This window comes from Aptenodytes patagonicus, chromosome 18 (genome assembly GCF_965638725.1).
Source record: "Aptenodytes patagonicus chromosome 18, bAptPat1.pri.cur, whole genome shotgun sequence".
Lineage (NCBI taxonomy): Eukaryota > Metazoa > Chordata > Aves > Sphenisciformes > Spheniscidae > Aptenodytes > Aptenodytes patagonicus.
The window spans coordinates 6,757,317-6,780,030 of NC_134966.1; the positions used below are offsets into that span (position 1 = coordinate 6,757,317).

Consider the following 22,714-nt stretch of genomic DNA (forward strand, 5'->3'; position numbering starts at 1 on the left):
GGGGCCGAAGGCGGAGCGGCGGCCCCACCACGTGACGCCGGCGCGGGGAAGGAGAGGGGACGACTCGGCGCGGCGGGTCACGTGAGAGGGGAGCGAAGATGGCGGCGGGCGGGCTGTGCGCGAGGTGCGGGGGCGCGGCGGCGGCTGCTCCGGCGGGGGGTGCGGGGGGGAAGGCGGGGGCGGCCCCGTCCCTCGCTGCGCGCGGGCCCCCCTCCGCGGGGCGGAGGGGCGGGGGGGGCGCAGAGAGGGGCCCCGCGGGGAGGGGGCAGCGCCGGCGGGGGGGAGCGGGGCGGGGAGGGTTAACGGCAGCGCGGCCCGCGCCGGCCTGGCCCCGCCCCCCGCGCGCGCAGCGAGGCCCCGCCCCGTCCCTCGCTGAGGGGCCCCTCGGGGACCCCCACCCCCACCCCCCAGGCGGCTAAATTTCGGTGTTAGTAGTGACTTTTTAGTGATTTTGCGTTTCTTTTATTCTGCCGTGTCGTAAAAGATGAGATGTTAAACAGAGCTCTGTAAAAGCTTTTGCTTTTGCGAGGCTGAAGTCTCGATTTACGCTGACAGCTCGGCGGTGTCTGTCAGACCTCCTCCCCAGTCCCAGAGCTGCTCTCGTGGAGAGCAGAGCATTCAGGGGCTGGTTTCCACCTTTCGGACAGCTCTTTGCAAATATAAAAACCGAAATAGAGATGTGGAAGATGTGCAAAGGAAGCTATTCAATGAATCCCACGTTCGGCGATCACTGTAGATCGGTGCCTTCGCTTGTCCTGAGCACGTTTTTTGACATTTATTGTAACGTTTTTATGCTCTGGAGTGTTCCTAGATGTCTAATTTTTAGTAAATGAACGGTAAATGGTCTGTAAGGCCTAATGGGGACAAGAACACCACTGCTACATGTGATTGCATAGAGAGCTTTCCCTCCTTAGCTGTCTTGGGGTCTAATTAATGAATTGGCAACAAACCATGGTCCGTTCTATTCACAGAAGAGACTAGGAGGGAATGAAAAGTAGCAGGGGTGGCTCTGCTAGGCTGGTGCTCCGTTCTACAAAGCGATTCTTTTCTTGGTAAAATTCTGTGGCCTTTCGGTGCTCTCTGTGGGCTGGAGAGGTTGCACCTGCAGCTGGTTGCCGACCGAGTCATGGGGAGGTTTGTTAGCTTATACACAGGGAGGTGCACCTAACTACCAAGGAATTAGCAGGTAGAAATTATGTTGATAGGTGTACTGGAAATAACAGGTCTTATCATTTAAGTGGCACCATGTGTCAGAAGTTGCAGATGACTTTCACTGCCATAGTGAGTTATTTTGATGATGCTATTCTAAAAATAAGTTAATGAGTGTTCTTGCTTTTGCAGACAGTCTTTGTGTGGGGAGCTGTGGTGTTTAACTCCTGATTTGTATTACGTTACTATCAAATCAGCATTTGTCTAAGTTCCTGAAATATTCCTGAAATATTCTTTTTGGCAAACATGCTTTTTCAGAGCAGTTGTAGGGACACTCATTTTTCTAGATGCGTATGCCAGGGTCAGGATTTGATCTGTAATACCTTATAGCGCAGACTGGCTTTTCTACAGAGTTCTCAGGAAGAAACAAGAAGCCAAGGGTAAATGTTCTGAAGACCTGCGGCAAATCATTACCTTATGTAAAAGTGTTGCAATTTTTCACTTCACCCAGTTTTATGTTCCACTTAGAGTGAAGGATGAAACTGCTATGGAAAAATTTGTTTGGAGGAGAGCATCGAATGTAACTGAATAAAATATTGCTCTATACTTCCATTAGGTTTCTTTTTACTAATGTCAAACGTCCAAGTAGCAAAATCAAATTGAGCTAATAAACTGTTACAAATGTGATGCTTCTTTGATATGAGTTTGCAAGTCTTGCTATATCAGTTGTCACCCTCTTTGGGTCTTTCCTGGCTTCCTGGACATCTGAAACTGGTCAGCTAAAAACCAATGGTCCTTAAATCAGTTTTCTTATATTGCAGTGTGATCTGCTCTGAGTTAATGGCAGGTTTGAAAAGGTGTAAGCTAAATGGAAGCCTGAAATAGTGTTCATCGTTAAAATACTCTCCACCTTTTCCCTTCGTATACAGGAGCAGCAGAGAATTGTGGACAATTCTTCTGGGCAGATCAGCTTTAAGAGAACCGGTAAGTCCGTGTCTTGCTAAGCAGGTTTGCCCATCACTGACCGGACTCCGTGGCTAAATATGTAATTCATACATCTCTCTGAATATTAATGAAAATATGTTTTGCTGCTTTTCCCTCTTCCTCAGTGCGATTTTTGTTCCTCTCTCTCCACTACTTGTTCATTCTTCCACTCCTTGTTTATAGCTGCTTCATGAACTACCTGGAAGGATGCATGTGAAAGGTGGTTCCCTTTCCGGAGCGGACACAAGTGCTACTTTCTAGACTGGCTGACCTGGGGTATTCATGAGTGGTACAGCCTGCTTCCTTATGTTCTGAGACAGAGCCCATGCTTTCAAGAATTTGCCCAGAGGTTGGAAATCCAAATGTTTCTGAACCCAGTCCATTGCCTCCTATTTCCTCTCCCTTCCCGTGATTAGGCAAGGCAGCGAGCTTTCTCATACAATATGCACCTTGAATCAGTCTGAATCACAGATTCAGTCTTATGTTGTTCCTGTCTCTTGGTGGTGGTGGAATTTCTTTGCTTCGCTTAAATTTAACAAATCTGATACTCAGCAGTGTACGTTGAGGAATCTGTTCAGTAGTATTTGGTTCTTTTTTTAGGCACAGATTGCGGCAGAATTGAACAAGCACTGGCAGAGATTGTTAGAGGGACTTTCATACTATAAACCGCCAAGGTATAGTAATTGCTTGATTTCAGAAATTCTCCTCTAAAATGGGATCTCCTAATAAGTAGGGGAGCATTTTGAATATTTCTCTCTGATTACATAAAAATAGATTTTTACTCTCTTGCGTGATCTGAGATTTCAGAAGAGGAGAAGCAAGAGAAAGTTCTTAATCCACATAACATTTTTGGGCATGAAATACAGACCAGAAAGAAGTAACGGCAGTTTTTGCTGTCACTGCTAATGTTAGGTGGCTTTTAACCCTTGCCTCTGCTGAGCTGCAGCGATCATGTGCAGGTATGCAGCCGGTGGAGAAGTGACTCCTCTTGACACTCAGTCATCCCGGAAAGATATCCAGATTCCCTCACTGGAGAAGGTGGAATGAATACAGCCTGCCTTTATTATAGTAATAAGATTGTGAACGATGTTAAGTTTTGTCTGGTGGGAAGATTACAGAATATTGTTGTATGAAATATTGAAAGGCCATTGAGGTAAAAGCAAATGTTCGGTTTAAACTGATAAAACTGAGAACTTTGAAATTAAGCCTCTTTGGTTCATTCCTTGGGATTGCTGCATTTTTAATGACTAAAATGTCTTTTTTCTTTAGTACCACTTCAGCAGAAAAAATAAAAGCTGATAAAGATGTAGCTGCTCCACTAAAAGAGTTGGGTCTGCGGGTCAGCAAGTTTTTGGTGAGTGAAGGTGCTATTCTGATTATTTTTTATCCCTGCACTTGGAATGTATTGTTACTGGGATTCTGTTACTTAAGTAAGCTTCTTGATGTTGAATAGAGGCAAATTTAAATTCCTTTTAGTTCAAAATAATCTAAAGGATGTTAGAAGTACATGTTGGGGCTGTAGGTGAAAATTTAAAGAAGTGATTAGTGACCTTGAGGTGCCTCCGTTTTCCTGGTTAACACCCCCTCCTGCTGCAAAGGGCCCTGCTTTTCAGAAGCAGTCACCCGCTTTTGGTCTTTCTTGGATTCTTTCAAGACATCTGAAACTGCTCAGCTAAAAACTGATGTCCCTTAAATCAGTTGCCATGTTTGAAAGTGCTGTCGGTTTATCTGCGAGGTTATGTTCCTTCAAGCCAGAAGTTGGAATTCGGTGACTGGTGGTGGTACCTTTTTTGAAAATCACTGTTACGCTCCTTTTGCTGAAGTTAAACTGGCTACATCTAGGTGACATCAAAGCTTATGTATTTTGCTTCAAACAGAAGTGCTGACTAAAGCAAGCATCTGCCTGATGCAAAAAATTTTCTTCTGGCGTATTTTGGAAGTTACTTGTTTTGAAGAGAAGAGCTGCCTGAATATTTGGAGAGAATCTTCATCTTTAATTAATTCAGTTGCCTTCTATTCATTTCAGAGCATCTCTCTTTTTTTCAGGGTCTGGATGAAGAGCAGAGTGTGCAGTTGTTACAGTGTTATCTTCAAGAGGATTACAGAGGAACAAGGGACTCCCTGAAGGTCCGTAGCTCCCGTTTATGTTCTATTTACTCCACATCTTTCCTTAATACCAGTAGTTTGTTGATGCATACCGTCAGGTGTGAGTCTGAGTTCTGATTTGGAAATGGCTTTGTAGCTTTTCTTCTCTGAACCTACAATGCTCAAGTGCCGCTTTAAGGAAATGTGATAGCAGATATCCAGGCCTAACTTTCTAGTACGTCTTCCTGCTTGAATCTCTCTGCAGGAACTCAGCTCCTCTCTCTATCGCAGGAATACAGGAAAGCTACAGATTAGTGAAGGAGAGTGAGTGGAGATGAAGAACAAATACGTAGTTACAAATGAGTGTTTTGGCTTTGTACTTTTGGAATCTGTCTTTCCAAAAGAAATGGAAAGACAAATTGTCTTTTGTTTATTTCAGGGTTTTTTTGTGAGTATGTATTTTGTCAGTAGGTATTTCTGCAGTAGATAATTCTTTATTTTGTTGTGTTTTGCTTACAGACAGTTCTTCAGGACGAAAGGCAGAGTCAGGCTCTGATGCTGAAGGTTAGTAATTTCCATTTGTGTTTTCTGTTGAAAAGATCTGTTGACAGAGAACCAACTTTATTTCTGTGGATCCAGAAAATCTTGGAATAATTGAAGCATTCCTTCATATAAAGAACAGATTTTAGAAGATGCTTCTGAAATAGAGGGATGCGCGTAAAGATTTGAACAGTGTTAATAGTTGCTACAGAAAGGAAATTTTAGGTTTAATATCGGGGAATTTAGCTGGGCAGATGTATGCTCCCATGTTTTCCAAAGCTTATAGGTTTATATGTTATTGTCTGAAGTGACAACTCTGAAATGGAGACTGATGATCATATCTGACAGAGGATAATAGGGATGAGGAATGAGAGATCATCTCTCTCTCTCTTTTTGGCTTCCTTTCCCAAGTTTTCTCACTTAACAGTGTAATTATAGACATGTCCCTATGGGCATGTTTTGTTGAGTTCTGTAAAGTTAATTAAGTATTATTTTTTTTCAGATAACTTAAAAACTGCTTAGTTGAAACTCCATCTGTAGTAATGTTTTGAGCACTATATATTCTTGTGATGAAGGCCTTGGCAATGTATGGGAGAGGAGGGTGTATGGGAGTCGGACACAATACCAAATTGATATTGATGACACTATGTATGCACAGCTTGCTGACTATTACTATGAAGAGAGGATCTGCATTCTGCGCTGTGTCCTCCATCTACTCACTTATTTTCAGGATGAGAGGCACCCTTACACAGTGAGTACAGGAACCTTTTCCTGGATGCGATGTCATTGAAATAGGCTAAATATGTAAGTTGTGTAGTAATTGTCCACGTGTGATTGTAAAAAGCACGTGAGTGTGCATGTGAGAAGTTCATTTATTTATTTGTTTATTTAAGGCACAATACTTCCAGTGTGTTGAAAAGTTGGACAAGGAACTAGTTCCTAATTACCGGAAACAGTTTGAAGAGCTGTACAAAGCAGAAGCTCCTACATGGGAAACACATGGAAATCTCATGGTATTTTGTTTCTTGCTATTCTTTATCAAACTTATTGAGTCTTTCCTTTTATGGGGCGTGTTGGAAAATGCATATGTGCAGATGCAGTTAAAAAGGATGCTTCTCCTGGTCCAAGAAACCTAAAATTTGTTTTCTGTCTAACAGGACGCACTTTTGCTCAGAAACAGAGTGTGTTGCATGGAACGTATTGTTCCTTGTAATAAATCCATTGATAGCCCTAGGCTAACAGATGCGTTTATGTGTAGTCGTTCATAATCTCTCTGCATCAGCGCACTCTATCTTTACAGTGGCTTTCCTTGCCATTGATACAAACCGCTGGCTACACAAGCTGTTGAAATGCTTCAACGCTTCTCAGTTTCTTACTGCTTTGACTGACCTGTGAGCTTCGACATATGATGGTAGAACTTCTTCTTGTGCAGACAGAACGTCAGGTTTCCCGTTGGTTTGTGCAATGCCTCCGTGAACAGTCCATGCTCCTGGAAGTCATCTTCCTCTACTATGCATACTTTGAAATGGCACCTGATGAGCTTCTGGCATTTGCAAAGATGTTCAAAGAACAGGGGTTTGGCACTAGACAAACGAACAGACATTTGGTAGATGAGAGCATGGATCACCTGGTGGATCGTATTGGGTAAGTATCATGTATATTTGTGAAGTGAGTACAGAGCAAAACAGTTGTTTTCCTCAGGAAAAAAGGATTTATAATTCTTGCTGCTGCCTCTTAAAATCACTGCTACTTCAAGCTAAGCTTATTGTGCTGAAGGCAAAATAGCTTTTCTGGTCACCTCGGAGGTTTGTGGCAAAATGAAGGTGTGCTTGCAAAGTAGAGAGGTATCCATATACTAGCTTTAATCTAGTATATAATCTTGCCTCTGGTAAGAGTGGCAATGAAGACACAGTGCCACTCCTTCTTAGATGGTCTAGTGGTAAAGTAAAATTGCGTCTTCACAGTCCTGTGCTGATAGTCTGGCTGCTACCTGCGTGGAGGCTAGTGCTCTCTCTCTGACCTGTATTAACTGTGTTGCCTCAGTTCAGGGTGTTGTGAGTCTGCTTACAAATGGCAGTAATGTCTTAATTTTTCTGCATGGGACATAACTCGAGCTGCAGCCAGGGGGAATGAAAATCCTGCCAGGTGGCAGAGTTACAAAGGTGGAAGAGCAGTCTTCAAATTTCAGTGACCTTTTTTTGTCTGTTCAACCAGAAATGGTAGTTCTGAAGATTGTAATCTGTCATATACTAGCATTTCAAAACAAAATTTCAATTACCTGCTGTTAATTTCATGTAATTTCTCATTGCTTCAAAGAACAGCTGAACAAAAGCAAACTAAGGGTTGTTTTTTGACCACTTACAATTTAAAAAACCAAAACCTGAATTCTTAAATAAAGTTTCTGACGTACTTGTTTTTATTCTTTTCCTGCTTGTAGCTACTTTAGTGCTCTTATTCTGGTGGAAGGCATGGAAATTGACTCCCTCCATGAACGTGCTCTGGATGACAGGACGGAAGAGCACAAGTTAGCCAATAACGAGCGCATCCACCAGGTAAAGCACTAGCAGGGTAACCTCTCATCAGGCCTAACAATACAGAACTTGACTGTGATTACCCAAGCAGTGCTGTTTAAAGATTATGTCTGTAGATTTCTGATCCTTGGGTTTGTTGACCAGGTGTAGGAACTAGCATCCACATAACATTCTGGGGCAACAAGGCCAAGTGCAAGGTCCTGCACCTGGGTCGGGGCAACCCCCGGTATCAATACAGGCTGGGGCATGAAGGGATTGAGAGCAGCCCTGCCGAGAAGGACTTGGGGGTACTGGTGGATGAAAAGCTGGATATGAGCCAGCAATGTGCGCTCGCAGCCCAGAAGGCCAAGCGTATCCTGGGCTGCATCAAAAGCAGCGTGGCCAGCAGGTCGAGGGAGGTGACTCTACTCTGCTCTGGTGAGACCCCCCCTGGAGCACTGTGTCCAGCTCTGGAGCCCTCAACATAAGAAAGACACGGACCTGTTGGAGCGGGTCCAGAAGAGGGCCACGAAAATGATCAGGGGGATGGAACACCTCTCCTGTGAAGAAAGGCTGAGAGAGTTGGGGTTGTTCAGCCTGGAGAAGAGAAGGCTTTGGGGAGACCTTCTTGCAGCCTATCAGTACTTAAAGGGGGCTTATAAAAAAGATGGCGGCAAACTCTTTAGCAGGGCCTGTTGCGACAGGACAAGGGGGAATGGCTTTAAACTAAAGGGGGGGAGATTTAGGCTAGATGTAAGGAAGGAATTTTTTATGCTGAGGGTGGTGAAACACTGGCCCAGGTTGCCCAGAGAGGTGGTGGATGCCCCATCCCTGGAAACATTCCAGGTCAGGTTGGACGGGGCTCTGAGCAACCTGATCTAGTTAAAGATGTCCCTGCTCATTGCAGGGGGGGTTGGACTAGATGGCCTTTAGAGGTCCCTTCCAACCCAAACTATTCTATGATTCTATGAAATTAATTCCTTTCCCCCTTATATTTCCTTGGTTATCCTGGGCCTTTCTCTGAAGAAAGATGTGTGCAAAGAAATAGGCATTGTGAAATTTCCAGAAGGGAATGAAACAAAAGATTTGTAGTGTCAGTGCTTTTAGGTCAGAGAACATCTAAGGTTAGATCAACTATAAGTCAGTAAACCATGCAGAAAAACAGACTGAGGCTGCAAGTATATATAATTTGGTCAGTTGCATGTTTGAAGTGATTATCTGCAAGGGAAAGGTGACTTAGCAAGAAGACGCAATCAGCTATATGCTTGCCGAGTATGAACTTCTTCCAGAAGATCTCGATTATTTTGCTTTTGTCTTGTCTCTGTGCAGGAGATGGACAATCAGCTGCTGCAGTTAGGGGATGTCTCACATCATGCTCCAGTGCTTTTGGCCTGGGCTCTGCTCCGTCACACTGTAAACCCAGAGGAGTCAACAAACATTATCAGGAGAATGGGCAGCACTGCTATCCAGCTGAATGTTTTCCAGTATCTGACAAAGCTTCTACGATCGCTGAGCAGTGGGGGGAAGAATGTGAGTTTCTTATAATCATATATGTAAGCTCTTGAACGTTCTAACTGCTCCTGATATAACGGTATGATGGGAAGCGGATGATTTTGAACCACTGTTCTTTCAAACTAAATCTGGTTTTAAGCAGAGTATGCAGTAAAGCATGTTTTATCATCTTACCTTCTTTCAGTGAAGATCAGAAATCAAGTTGAAATGAAACAGATTTTTATGCCCAAAGAATAAAAAAACCCCTTTTGTAAGTTGAAGAACTACATCTCTTTTGAGCAGAATAGACTGCATTTAATCACATTTGTTGATTTGCCTCCAGAAGTGTACTTGCCATTGTCGATCTTGAGTATTAGGTGATTTAACTCTGCACTATTCTCTGTGTATGGTTTCATTAGACAATACCGTATGAGAGTAAACTACTTTGTAGGCAGAAACCAGTGAAAGCAAATCCTTTTGATTTCTGTGAACACTGAGTGCTGCTTTTTTTGATGGTTAGAAGGCATTTCTAATGATAATGGTAGTGGCAAGATTTCTTGTTTCGGTGAAATATTTCATGTTAATGTGGAGCTTAACTAATGACTGCTTCCTGTTTTGCTGCCCCTCTGCTGACTGCAGCAAGGATGTATGAAAGAGGCAGTTACTCAGTTTGTAAAGCAGACTTGAGTACAGTTACAGTGTGTTCTGTAATTCATAGTCTTTCCTGTAATGACCTTGTGTATTCTTTCTTTCCAGTGTACTGCCAGCACAGCTTGTATGTGTATTTATGGACTTCTTTCCTTTGTCCTGACATCACTGGAATTACATACATTGGGCAATCAGCAGGTAAGCATCCAAGGCTCATTGCGTCTGTTACCTCATTTTAAATAATTTGTCACAACTGATGCTAATTACTTTTGTTAAATTGTAATCCTGCATTTGAGACTGCAAACTTTATGTGACTTAGATAGATCTAAAAGAGTGATTTGCTGCTTTTCCTACTGCATTTACACAATGCAAACTTAGTAAACACCTCTGCAGACTGGCTGATTAATAACGAAAGAGCATATCTTGCACTTGAAGTCCTATGGATTTGAAACTAATTGTTGATGTGTTCTTTCCAAAGCAATGGAAATAACACATACTCCATTTCCAAGTTTGAGAAGACATCGTATAGCCCTTTGCAGATATAGTGGACATATTTGTCCTGGCCAGTCCATTCATGATAAGGAGCACGGCGTTAGGCTGGCTGTGTGTTCTGGGTTTGGGTGTGTTGAGTGTTTCTGCTTTGATTAGAGGAAGTAGTTACGTCTTGGCTGGTAAACGTGGAAACTTAAATTCCAAAGATGTGGCAGAACTTGGTTGGGATGAAATCCCCCTGCGTAAAGTAACTTTTATTTTCTCCGTTGTATCTTCCGTTGAAGGATATAATTGATGCTGCATGTGAAGTTCTGGCAGCTTCCAGCATTCCTCAGCTCTTCTGGAAGACGGTGAGTGTGTTGGCAACTTCTTTGACCTACCTTGCTTATAACTAAAACCTGATAAAAGATCCCCTTTTAGGAAAGGAACAGGCTGATTGTATTTATTTAGTTAGTTTCTAGGAGGGCCTGAGGAGCTAGTGTTCGTTTGTATCTATCTTTGATTTACTTTTGCCCTTTCCTGCCTTTTAGGTACAGCCTTGGCTTTACTCTTGAAGGATACTGGAACAAGTTTTAATATAGGTGATAGTTTAAACCAGGGCTGGGGTTGCAAGGATTGAACTAACTGCTGGCAAAAGCATCATGCTTATTTTTTTTGTTGTCACAGAATTAGGATGATATGTAATGCATTATAGACTTACTTCCTGCCTTATACTTGCACACTGCCTCATGCTTTAGTCTGTGCAAGGACTGGAGTGATACTTTTGTGCATGATTAATGTTAAATGTACAACTTAAAAAGGTACTGTATCCTTGTGCTATACTGAGACCATTTTAGCATTTCTTTTTAGTAATATGACATTTGTTTTCTGTTTCCACCACCAGGAACCTACTGCGGGTCTGGGTATTATCCTGGACAGTGTGTGTGGGATGTTCCCCCATCTTCTTACTCCTCTCCTTCAGCTGCTCCAAGCCCTTGTGTCTGATAAATCTACTGCAAAAAAGGTACAGGATCTCTCTTGGCGTTTGGGAGAGGATTTATTTCAAGACAGGGATAACATGCCATGTGATAATGCTGTGTGACTCTTTCTTTCCATTACATGTTCTTATCTCAATTGCAGTCTTAGATAACAGACATTAAACTTCTGTCAAAGAACAGTGGACAGGGCTCCTTTTTAGTCCTGTGCTGTTGCAGGACACTCTTTTCTGACTTTTAGAAAACTTTTCAACTCTAATGGCTGAAGATTAAGATACTGCCTAGTTTTTCAGGTTGTACTTTACTCATAAGAAGTTCCCTATTCATTAGGTGAGACTTGTCTGGACGTGTGGGCTGTCTAATAATGTTTTAGTAGGGTTGACATATTAGAAGGATATTGTCCACATCAAGAAAACTTGCCTGTTCCTGGAAATGACCTGGTTGATTAATTTTTAAGACAGTCTGGCTCTTCGGCTGTATTGTTTAAGCTCTCTCTTTATGCAGGTATACAGTTTCCTGGATAAAATGTCCTTCTATATCGAACTGTACAAGCATAAACCTCCTGATGTGATCTCTCATGAAGATGGCACACTTTGGCGAAGACAGGCTCCAAAGCTCCTCTATCCTCTTGGTAAGGAAACTGCACTTAACCTTTTCGTATTGAAATGTTTTGGGGAATTTAGTTCTTCATCTGGCTTCTAACTCATGGGTAGATTTGTGACTTTATTACACCTGCTTCTTCAATCTTTAGGACTAGGTCAAACAAATCTGCGGATACCTCAGGGAACAGTGGGCCAAGTGATGCTGGATGATCGGGCTTATTTGGTACGATGGGAGTATTCCTACAGCAGCTGGACACTGTTTACCTGTGAGATTGAGATGCTACTCCATGTTGTGTCAACAGCAGGTGAGATAGGCTGAGAGTATAAAAGAGAATAAATAACCTCAAATTGATACTGAGTAACAATTAATGGTAGGATTGAACAGCTCTGAATACTTTAGAAAGAGCATGGAATACTTTCCCAGAAACCTGATTTTTTAATTATTATTATAATACTGCAAAATTCACTGCAAAAGGCCAAGAGCATGTAGTGAGATGAGATAAATTTTACATGAGGGAAAAGTTGAGATAGATAAAACAAATGTTTTTGGTATGGGGAATGATCATGGGGATGTGTGGTAAGATTAATGTGCATTGTTCCAGATTTGATTACTGCTTAAGTATGATTTTGCATTCTAGCGTTAGTTTTCTTTACCCAGATGTGATTCAGCATTGCCAGAGGGTCAAGCCAATAATTGATCTGGTTCATAAAGTCATCAGCACTGATGTATCGATAGCAGATTGCCTTCTGCCAATCACGTCGCGAATCTACATGCTCCTGCAGAGGTAAGTCACTGACCGATTTGAAGTCACTAACAGCAGAGGTACCTGAGAAGCTATAATGAGCTGGAAGAATGGCTAATTACTAATTTTGCCAAGAGCTTTGCAAGAAGTGTGTCTCAGTGCTTAAACTCCCCAAGACTGGTGTTCAGTTCTCAAGACTATTCTGGCTACGTACTGTTTAATGCTTTGATGCAGCAGAATGGCTCCTCTTCCACTTCTTTCCTGAATGTTGTGCAATTTTATCTGTTTAAAGGCATTTTTTATTGGTAGCTATATTTACATGGAAGGGGAATAAAACATATCATTAAAGCAGTAACTTCCAGGTGTTAAAACAGTTGTACTTATTAACTCTCCTCTCAGGGTTAACTGCCTGGGAATTGATGTTCTGCTGTATAATTATTGTTCGCTGTGACAGTCTGCTGTCTTGCCAGGCTTGCCTCTTGCAGTAAATTGATCTGACTCAGGTGTGAGTGGGAGGTGGCAAGTCTAGACTGCAAGTGCAGACTCTGGTGTCTGTATCTGCCTTGTTAGGTTTTATACTTGTGTACTTCAGTGAGAGAGAAGCTTTTTTGATCAAAACAACAGTATATAGGCTAGACCACAGATGGCAGTGCTTTTTATGCATAATATTTCTTTTTCCTAGGCTAACAACTGTAATCTCTCCCCCTGTGGATGTTATTGCTTCTTGTGTCAATTGTTTGACAGTACTGGCTGCTCGGATGCCAGCCAAGGTGAGGAAATGACGTTCTGGGTTACCTGGGTTTGAGAACTGGTAGATATGTATATGTGAATGAGAGGGAATATCTGTACTTTTTCTCTTGCAGGTTTGGACTGACCTTCACCATACGGGGTTCTTACCATTTGTTGCCAATCCAGTGTCCAGTATGAATCACATGATTAGGTATTCATGATCCCCCAGTCCCTTTTTTTTTTTTGCCTAACCTATTTGTAACCTGTCATAAGAACTTTTTGCCAGTGTGAAATCTTATCTATCTGTCATCTCTCGCTCATGTCAGAGTCCTGTTACTCATGTAATAAACCCTCTTGCTCATTTCACAGTGCAGAGGGAATGAATGCTGGGGGCTATGGAAACCTATTGATGAGCATAGAACAGCCTCAAGGCGAGTACAGTGTTACCATCTCCTTCCTGAACCTGATCACAACTCTTGTCCGGGTGAGTGCTTCTGGAACGGTCTGCATGTGAAGTCAGCTGTAGGCTGTTTTGGTAGGAAAGTGAAATACAGCCGTGTCTGAGATCCCCTGTGCAACGGGTCTCTATGAGTAATCATTGGTTGACGCTCCCTTCCACGCAACCGTTTGTGCTTTCTCTGTACTGTAATTCTTTCAGAAAACTTTTGATTCATCTGATCTACAAAAGAGTAGACGTCGCTTGTAAATCTATGTCCCCATGCTCCATAGTTTTCTCACACTTTAAAGACATAGGGCATATCTTCCTGCAACAGGTTTCTTGTCCTTTTAACCAGAAGGGGGACAATAACATTTCTGTTTCTCCTAGGGACAACTTGGTAGCACCCAGAGCCAAGGACTTGTGCCTTGCATTGTATTTGTCCTGAAGGAGATGTTACCAAATTACCACAAATGGCGTTATAACTCTCATGGAGTGAGAGAGAAAATTGGTAAGGGTGTTGAGGGGGGAGAGAAAGAGGAGGAGGGGGGGGATAAAAAGGATCACCTGTCTTCTCAGAGAATATGTGAATTTTTACTCCTTTTTTATCATACCTTTTCTAGCAGCCATTTGGGATTTGCTTTGTACATCTACCGGTATTGCTAGGTGCTGTGATTTGTTTGAAAATGTTAAGAACTAGACAACAGATCTTCCTGAACTGAGTAGTCCATTTCATCTCTGTTTTAGGATGCCTTATTTTGCAGTTGATCCATGCTATACTGAATTTATGCCCTGAAATGGATCCTCGCAGCAGGTAAGACAGGCGGTGGATCTCAGATCTGCACTAACCTGGCTTACAGTGCAGGAGGGCTCTGTTGCTATCTTTTTCTTTCAGTTTTTGAATGTAAATGACTAGGAATGAACTGGCATGGTTGTGTAGTGCTGGTTTCAGCTCTTTTCAGTGTTACTGAGTACAGGAAGGGTAGAAAAAGATTAGGGACATTGTTTTTTAGAATACCTGGTGAAGAAAGAAAACAGTAAACAGATTTCCTGGGACAGACTGCCATACACTTTCCTATTTGGTGTATCCACTCTGAAGAAAGTAGAAGGGAGAATAAAGTAGGGGTCAGTGGGGGTGTAGAAATTAAGACTTTACTTTGTGGTAGTTTTCTAAGTGCTAGGTGGGAAAATACTGCAAGTGCTCCTAGTGATGGTGTCCTGTGTTGTTCGTTTCTCACAGCAATGCCCCCAGCCTTCAGTCCTTGTGCATCTTCAGCTTGGCCAACACTGAAGCAGGGCAAGCTGTCATTAACATCATGGGAATTGGTGTGGACACTATTGATATGGTAATGGCCTCCCAGTCTAGTAGGTGAGTGGTGTGTTTCATTTCAGTGGTGTGAGGAAAGAAGCAAAAGATAATAATTTGAAATGTAGATTTAATTGATTGCACTTAATGGGGAATCAGCACAGCAGCTAGCCATGACAGCCTGCCTTGTATGGTCTGGAGGAACAAGCCTTGTTTGTTCCAGATCTGTATATAGTCTTTTCTGTACACTATCCATTTCATGCAGTTGTTTTCGTTTTCTGTTTCTAAACGACATTTGGAGCATGCTGGTGGGTGTAAATGTGCTCAGTTGTTTAACGGTTGCTAGCAGTTACATTTTTTTCATAAAGAACTCACTTGAATGCAATTTATAAGATTGCATGAGTGAATTGGAAGCCAATGTTAGAAGTTTTGTGTCCTCAGGTAGCACCAGAGTTCAAGTGAAGCTATGTTCATGAATAAATTGTAATAAAGCTTGAACTGTAATTTTGGAAGTGCTAGGGATAATCAGTCTTTTCAGGGTGGTTCTGAAGGCAGCTTGAAGTACTCTGGAAGTATTGAAGATGTCTCCAGTGTTGAGTGCCTTAACCTCCTTATATGGCTCTCACTGAGGCTTGAATCTCTCTCCTTTCCTCTGTTCTCTTTTCCTGGCCAACCTTACTTGACACGTAGCCAGCCAAACTTGCTAGCAAGTTGTTTCTGATAGTCTGCCATTTTTTTTTCCTTCAGAACAAGTCTGGAAGGGAATCCAGACTTGTTAAGGAGAAAGTGAGACCTCTCTGAGAAATCTTTTTGGCTTTAATGTCTCTTCAGAATGTTTATCTGATAAGGAAAATCTTAGGAAAATACCAGACGTAGAGCCAGTTTTATCTTTTCATCCAGTTTTGGTACACTATAATTTCTGTGAGATTGCTTCTGTGAATGTTTCTTCCTCTGTCTTAACATGTTTTAAATTGCTGTATCCCAAAGAAGGAAAAAGAAAGTGACAATAGGCTGTCAGGCTATTTTTCTTTTTTGTTTGATGCTGAAAACTTGGGGCTGGGTAGACTTTTTTGTGGATATGTGGGGGTTTGTATTCCAGCAGCTGTTACATGGTGACATGACAGTCTGAGTAAAAATGTCTTATAACCCCAGATTGACAGAGTATAGAATTGCCTCTTCGAATGTTGTGCAAATAATAAATGTCGGTTGTCAACACAGTTACTTACTTTGTTTTCTTTTTGGAAACACAGTGATGAAGCACAAGGCCAAGGTCAACTGCTGATCCAAACAGTTAAACTGGCATTCTCAGTTACCAATAATGTCATCCGGTTGAAACCCCCCTCTAGTGTGGTATCTCCATTAGAACAGGCACTTACTCAGCATGGTATGTATTTCTCCATGGGGACAGCCTGGGCAGCTATGCTTTTTTGTTATTTGCAAATAGTTGGTGTGTGTCTCATTACAAACAGTAGTTAAGATTTCAAGGTTCCAAAACGTGGTTTCTTGTGATGGCAGAAGGCCTATTCTCCCTCCTCTAAGGCATTCTTCTCCTCTGGGACAGCTTCTAAAGTATTAAGCAAACATGGCTTGTTGTTTGCTGCTTTGTAATGGGATGGGTGTAATTACAGAATACAGTAAATCAGCTGCCATTAGTACCTCTGCCTGGGCCCATGCCTTGTTCTTTTGGAAGACTGACCTAGTTCTGACTTTCTGTTGTGGAAATCATTACTGGGTAAATAGTTACATCTTGTTGCAGTTTCTTCTCTTTGATTTTAATTGTGTTCTCTCCAGGTGCTCATGGAAACAATCTTATTGCGGTCTTGGCCAAATACATCTACCACAAGCATGACCCTGCACTTCCACGCCTGGCCATCCAATTGCTCAAACGACTGGCTACGGTAAGATGAGACTCACACAAGTGCTCCTTTGCTTCTCCCCTTGTGACTGATTCCACTGCTGAAATTCTTTCAAGATGATTTCTTCAGGCTTTTTTGTATCAGGGAGCTTAATGCAAGTCAGTTGAAGGCAGTGTGGACTGAAAGCTGTGAGGTAGAGCACATTAAAAATCACATAAAGGGCCCTTAGTTTTTTAATGTAATCCTCTGCTGTTTCAGAAGTCACTCAGTCGCTGAGAGGCTTCACAGGAGTGGGGTGTTTTCTGCAAAGTATTTGCACCTCGAGTTGATCTCTTTCCACTTTTTTGAGCAACTTTCTCAAGTCACACTCTTAAATACCATTCCTACAACTTCTTAACTGGAACTTTAACATCCGACTGGGGAGAGGATCCTATTTAAGTTTTTATCAGGAGCTTTCAACTTTGCCTTTTAGAATTACTCTTTTTGGCTACTAAACTTCTGAGAATGTATTTGCAGTTTTATTAAAGCATATAAATCCAGCTCTGGGTTTATTTATTTCAAGAAACATTATTCCAATACTGTTTTTCTCTTTATCTTTTCCAGTTTTGTCATAACCCTTGAGAAATAGGTGAGGGATAGAGCAGAATTGCCAAAGAGGAAAATTTGGATCACTTTGCAAGTTTCTTCTGCTTAATGACAACAACTTACTTTTGAGTTCTCTCAATGTTTGTAGATTCAATATCAAATGTTTTGGAGTTTCAATTTGAAATGCAAATCACCTTTTATATAGAGAAGAAGCATTCCGTAGAGGTTGGTTATTCTTGCTTCTGATGTTTCTTTCCTTTTGCAGGTTGCTCCCATGTCTGTTTATGCCTGCCTTGGTAGTGATGCTGCTGCCATCCGCGATGCCTTCCTCACCCGCCTGCAGAGCAAGATTGAGGACATGCGTATTAAGGTCATGATACTGGAATTCCTCACAGTTGCGGTGGAGACACAACCTGGGCTCATTGAGCTGTTCCTGAACTTGGAAGTCAAGGATGGCAGTGACGGGTCAAAGGTAGAACAGCAGATATTTGCCCAAGGACTCGCTAGTCTTTTACTGTAGCATTCATAGCAGTCTTATGGCACTAGGCTCTAAAATCTGATAGTTCTTACATGTAACCTGATGTGCTTAATGTAAAGATAAATGCAGCTTGTGCTTGCGGTTAATGGATGTGCTGCTATCCCAGTTTCACTTTTCCCTATAACCAAAGAGAAACTTTCCCCAGTGTTTCAAGGCAGATACCGAGTTAACATAAGAACATCTACTGGGTCAGACCAAAGATCCCTGTGGCCCACGCTCTTGACTCTGACAGTGGCCAGTCAGTGAGAAAGCTGAAGATTGAGGTACAATGGACAATATCAGTTTTCCAGAATACCCGTTCTGGTGCTTTGCAGTTCAAGGTCTTCTTGGGTTGGGACCTTCTGAAGGCACTTGGTCTTACTAAGTCTTAGCTTAGCTCATCTTTTATTTCCCTAAAAATATTTTTTTTTCCTCTTCTGTGTAATGACTGCATTCCTTGTAATTATATACAAAATATATGATGGCATCATGTACTCAAGATTTATTTGTCTGTGTATTGTTCAAGTGGAATCAAGCACATTCTGCTTTAATAGGTACCTACATAGTGGTTCTGTGGCGATGTAAACTCTCTCGTTTCCTTTTGCTTTAGGAATTCAGCTTAGGGGAGTGGAGTTGCCTCCAAGTAGTCTTAGAGCTGATAGACTCCAAACAACAGGAGAGGTACTGGTGCCCTCCCCTCTTGCATCGTGCTGCCATAGCCTTCCTGCATGCTCTGTGGCAGGACCGTCGGGATAGCGCCATGCTAGTTCTGAGGACAAAGTGAGTTGTGGTTTTTCTACAATACGTTTTCCTTCCTTTTTTCCAAAACACTTTTTCTTTGGTTCATCAGACTTTTCAGGGACATTTGCATCTTAGTCTTTGAGTGCTCTGGTAAGGGTATGCACTGTATGGGCTTTGAACTTAGTCTCTCGGGAAAGAAAATGAGAAGCCTGTATGTGCATGTTCAGAACCAAATCTACTTCGTTCTGTTTCTTTTATACAAAGCTATATAAGTTTGTATTTACCAAAGCATATTTTCTATGAAGTTTGGAACGGTCAGAATGCTGCTAGGCACGTGGCATGGGGGAGATAACTGATTTTACTTCTGTATATATCTTTTAGGCCAAAGTTTTGGGAAAATTTAACCAATCCCCTCTTTGGGACCCTTCCTCCGCCTTCAGAATCATCAGAGGTAAGTTACATCCAAACAAAATGAAGGCAGTTATGTACTTCTCAGAAAAGGTTTCTAAGTGATGTATGTGGCTCTTCCCTCTGCTTGCAGTTTTCTAAAAGGAAGTATGATCAAGTGGTTTAAACACAGCCAGGAGATGAAGTGAATGCTTTCTTGCTTTGCAGAGACTGTACAGCCATGAACTGTCTTCTGAAATTCTCTGCTCTTTATTCACATATGAAACAAAAACAGATGTTACCTAGCATCTGTGGTGACAATCTTTGGAAGATATGCTGTCTGTAGTGTATCCATACTATACCTCGTGTGCTGTTTGGCAAAAGAAACTCTCCTTTTCGTTTTTTAGGCAGAGCTCAGGCTGACTAGTATCACAGAGGAATCAATTAGGTTCTTGTTATTCTTCCTTTCTGTGGGAGTTTTCCCTTCATTATGAAAGTCCTGTGCTCTCACTTGGAGTGCTGCTTTGAACACAGCATTCTTTCCTTATTATCACCAGTCCATGGTCAAATGACATAAGTACTGCTACCATGGGAGAAGCAAGTCTTCTGCAAAACTGAAGTATCAGTCACTGCAAGTGGATGGGTAGGGATGAATCAGAATTCCACTCACCCTGCAGACGCTAGGTGCTCAAATTTTGCTTTTTTTTTTTTGTCTTTATAGCTCAGTGTCTTGGATACCTGTGCCTTAATCATGAAAATCATCTGTTTGGAGATCTACTATGTTGTCAAGTGAGTCTTTGGTAGTCTCTCCTTCGTCTCTGTACTTTTTAATTATCTAAACTGTGTGTGTTAAATCTTGATAGACTATGCAGGCTTTGAGGGACAAAGTACATGTAATCCTGTGAAAATGTGGGAGGAACAGTGATTTATAAACAAATCACAAATGTGCATTTGAGATTCTTGCAATCACTAATTGCAGAAAGAGATGTTACAGTGTTTCTGCAGCCTGTAGGTGAGGATGTTAGTATTAGTATTTTCCTTGTACCGTGGAATGAGAATATACAGTATTTATTAAAACTAATTGTAAACTAAGCTACGTACACCTACTATAGTGATTGCTGAATAACATTTTAGTAGTTTTCTCCCACTCGTTTTGTTTTCCTGAACATAACTGCCCTTTAATACGTTGAAAAGTCATGATTAACTAAAATCTCTTAAAAAAAAAAAAAAAAAAAAAAAAATCATAGATTTTCTTCAGGGATCATGTTTTTCCTTCACATTTGATGCAAAAAGTGGGATTCCCTGCACAGGTCTAATATGTGGAATAACCTTCACTTGCAAGCTGTGTCCTTGGCTTTCCTACCTGAATCTCAGAAGAAGTATATTTTCTGACGAAAGAATAAATGAAGATAACTTCTCCTCTTGATTTGGTCAGGGGCTCACTGGATCAGTCCCTGAAAGACACGCTGAAGAATTTCTCCACCAAAAAGCGCTTTGCCTATTGGTCAGAATATGTGAAGTTACTGGCATATCACGTGGCAGAGACGGAGGGTAGCAGCTGTGCCTCCATGACAGAATATCAAATGCTGATCTCAGCCTGGCGGATGCTGCTGATAATCTCTACTAGCCATGTAAGAGCTACCTCTTATCTTCACGATAATCTGAAATTAACATTTTGAATGATACAATGTCAACTTCTCAGGGCCAGCTAAGCCATAATAAAGAATTCACTGTTTTTTCTTCCAATTTGCTTGCATACATGCTTATAGCACAAGTTGGCATGAGCGTGGTACAAGAGGTTAGAGTAGGTGGTGTTTTGCTGTTTGATCAAAATTAGTATATTGTCTGTCTGAGCAGAGGAGGGAGGTAGTAAATAATTTTTATAGCAATTCTAAGTAATTCTGAAGAGATTTTGCTGAGTCAAGTGAGGTAGGGATGTGCCATTAGGGAAATTAGTCATTGCCGACTTCTTGTCAACTGTTAATGTAATACTTCAGTGATTTCTGTAAAACTGCATCACTCAGCAGCTATAAAATTTGGTGAATTCTTAAAGTAACAAATTTAAACAGTAGACTGATGTCAGACTGCTAAGAAGGTGCATCTTTTGTTGTGCTTGATTGATCTCTGTCTTTGTGGATCTTAGGCGGATATAATGCATCTGACTGATTCTGCAGTTCATCAGCAATTGTTTCTGGATGTGCTAAATGGGACCAAGGTTTTGGTAGGTGCTGCTTCCTGTCAGTTCTTTAATTTCCCAATTGCTCATCTCCTTTGTACTGCGAGGAGGTCTGTTGCAGCTGCTTGCCATCGTAGGTTTTTTAGATCCTGTGAAATTGGGCTGAAACAAAGTCTCTCTCCCTGAATTGCTGAGCTTCTTATAAATCTTTATTTTGTATGTGTTATTCTTGTCATCACTGGGTGACCCTGCAAAGGGTCCTGACTCTGGTTCCCTCGATACTGCTAGCTGCTGAAGAACAAACCTGGTCATTGGTGGTGGTGCTTGGGCTGAGGATTTCTTAAGTGTTCTTACGTGTGACTATTGCAACTGTAACTCTTGCGGTATTTCTTCTTAGCTTCTAGTTCCCATGTCAGTATCCTGTCTGCAGCTGGGGTCTATGCTATGTACCCTTCTTCTGATCCTGCTAAAACAGTGGAAGAGGTAGGTATTTTGTTTGGATAATTAGTAGTCACTGCTAAGTATAAAAACTTGGGAGATTATGTTTAAGTGTTTTGCTCTAGTGAGATTCCCTTAGTGATTCGGGGAGGAAACTGAAACCTTATCATAGAGTTCTCTTTTGGGATGGCAAATGTCTGTAGGTTGTCACTGAAATCTCTTGTAGTAATACATTTATGGTTTGGCTTCCTGCTTGCTGGTGAAAAGTGTATCAAAAAAGCTTTTGTGATAGTCCTGCATTCTCACTGTACTGTGGAATGTCTTTAGTGAGATCCAGGTGGTGACTTAAACTTTACTTGGAAGAACTGCTTTTATTTGTGTGGATCGTATAACTTACGATACGCACAGCTCAGTCAAGCCAATATATTTATTGAGGGATCTTGTCTAATCTGAAGAGCTCTCCCTTTTTGTTGTCAGCGAGTTGGGTTCTGTGGATAAAATCATAAACTCCTTGACGCAGATTCTGGAGGGAGTACTACAGGCAGATCAGCAGATGATGGAGAAAACCAAAGCCAAAGTGTTCTCAGCTCTTATCACTGTGCTGCAAATGAAGGAGATGAAAGGTGAGGTGGTGTATGTACAAGTGTCAAGAGCAGGGCTGCCATGGCTGAATACACCCTAACACTCTAGCATTTCCAAGATAAAAATGCTTTTGGTGTTAGTAGTAGTACAGAGTGCTGAATATAGTCACCAACCTGTGGGACTTCTCTACTTTTTTCTTACTGGTTTTAGCTGGTTTTAGAAAGAGATGAGGTTTATCATTCACAGTATGCGTAAGTCTTCCCCTTCTCTTGTCTTTCCCCAACAATAACCCCTATATTTGATCAGTTTGATAGAGACAAGGTAGGTTTCCCATGTGTTTTTGAAAATAGCTTAGCAGGTGTGGGAGGGACACCCTAGTAATGCCATCTCACAGAGTGATTGTAGAGCTTAGATTCTGACATGAATTTCTAGTTAGAGATAACAAAAGACCCAAACACAAGAAAGTCTTCTGAGGGTACATTTTGTTGCAAACCAGAGAAACTAGTCTGGTCGTTACTCCTGTCACTTGTGGGACATCTTACATTGCAGTAGCACTTGCAGACCCTCAGTGGAATCTGAGCAGTATTTCTCTGTACAACCCATGCAAAGGCAACTGTGGTGTTGAGAAGTGTATCAGCTTATCTTTCTGTGTCCCACTGCTTGGCTCTGCAAGCCTATATATTTTGGAAAATAAATAGAAAGTGGAGGGTTGGGGTTTTTTTTAAATGTTTTTCTTTGCCTTT

At 41.7% G+C, this 22,714-nt stretch overlaps 1 protein-coding gene across 1 annotated transcript in view; it reads left to right on the forward strand.

The window, feature by feature from the left end:
• Positions 1–97: 97 nt before the first annotated feature.
• The window catches only part of NUP188 (nucleoporin 188), a 30,152-nt gene continuing 7,535 nt past the window's right edge, over positions 98–22,714 (forward strand). Inside the window, exons 1-33 of the mRNA XM_076355360.1 lie at positions 98–124; positions 2,079–2,133; positions 2,734–2,807; positions 3,403–3,487; positions 4,180–4,260; positions 4,738–4,782; positions 5,417–5,509; positions 5,652–5,771; positions 6,191–6,402; positions 7,196–7,310; positions 8,598–8,798; positions 9,516–9,605; positions 10,184–10,249; positions 10,783–10,902; positions 11,378–11,504; positions 11,625–11,780; positions 12,134–12,260; positions 12,901–12,988; positions 13,082–13,158; positions 13,317–13,431; positions 13,774–13,894; positions 14,131–14,197; positions 14,624–14,752; positions 15,940–16,073; positions 16,481–16,587; positions 17,396–17,602; positions 18,258–18,427; positions 18,770–18,839; positions 19,497–19,564; positions 20,211–20,406; positions 20,919–20,996; positions 21,349–21,434; positions 21,867–22,012. Coding sequence (XP_076211475.1) covers positions 99–124; positions 2,079–2,133; positions 2,734–2,807; positions 3,403–3,487; positions 4,180–4,260; positions 4,738–4,782; positions 5,417–5,509; positions 5,652–5,771; positions 6,191–6,402; positions 7,196–7,310; positions 8,598–8,798; positions 9,516–9,605; positions 10,184–10,249; positions 10,783–10,902; positions 11,378–11,504; positions 11,625–11,780; positions 12,134–12,260; positions 12,901–12,988; positions 13,082–13,158; positions 13,317–13,431; positions 13,774–13,894; positions 14,131–14,197; positions 14,624–14,752; positions 15,940–16,073; positions 16,481–16,587; positions 17,396–17,602; positions 18,258–18,427; positions 18,770–18,839; positions 19,497–19,564; positions 20,211–20,406; positions 20,919–20,996; positions 21,349–21,434; positions 21,867–22,012 — 3,652 coding nt within the window. The 5' untranslated portion in view covers position 98. The remainder of the gene's footprint in view (positions 125–2,078; positions 2,134–2,733; positions 2,808–3,402; positions 3,488–4,179; positions 4,261–4,737; positions 4,783–5,416; positions 5,510–5,651; positions 5,772–6,190; positions 6,403–7,195; positions 7,311–8,597; positions 8,799–9,515; positions 9,606–10,183; positions 10,250–10,782; positions 10,903–11,377; positions 11,505–11,624; positions 11,781–12,133; positions 12,261–12,900; positions 12,989–13,081; positions 13,159–13,316; positions 13,432–13,773; positions 13,895–14,130; positions 14,198–14,623; positions 14,753–15,939; positions 16,074–16,480; positions 16,588–17,395; positions 17,603–18,257; positions 18,428–18,769; positions 18,840–19,496; positions 19,565–20,210; positions 20,407–20,918; positions 20,997–21,348; positions 21,435–21,866; positions 22,013–22,714) is intronic.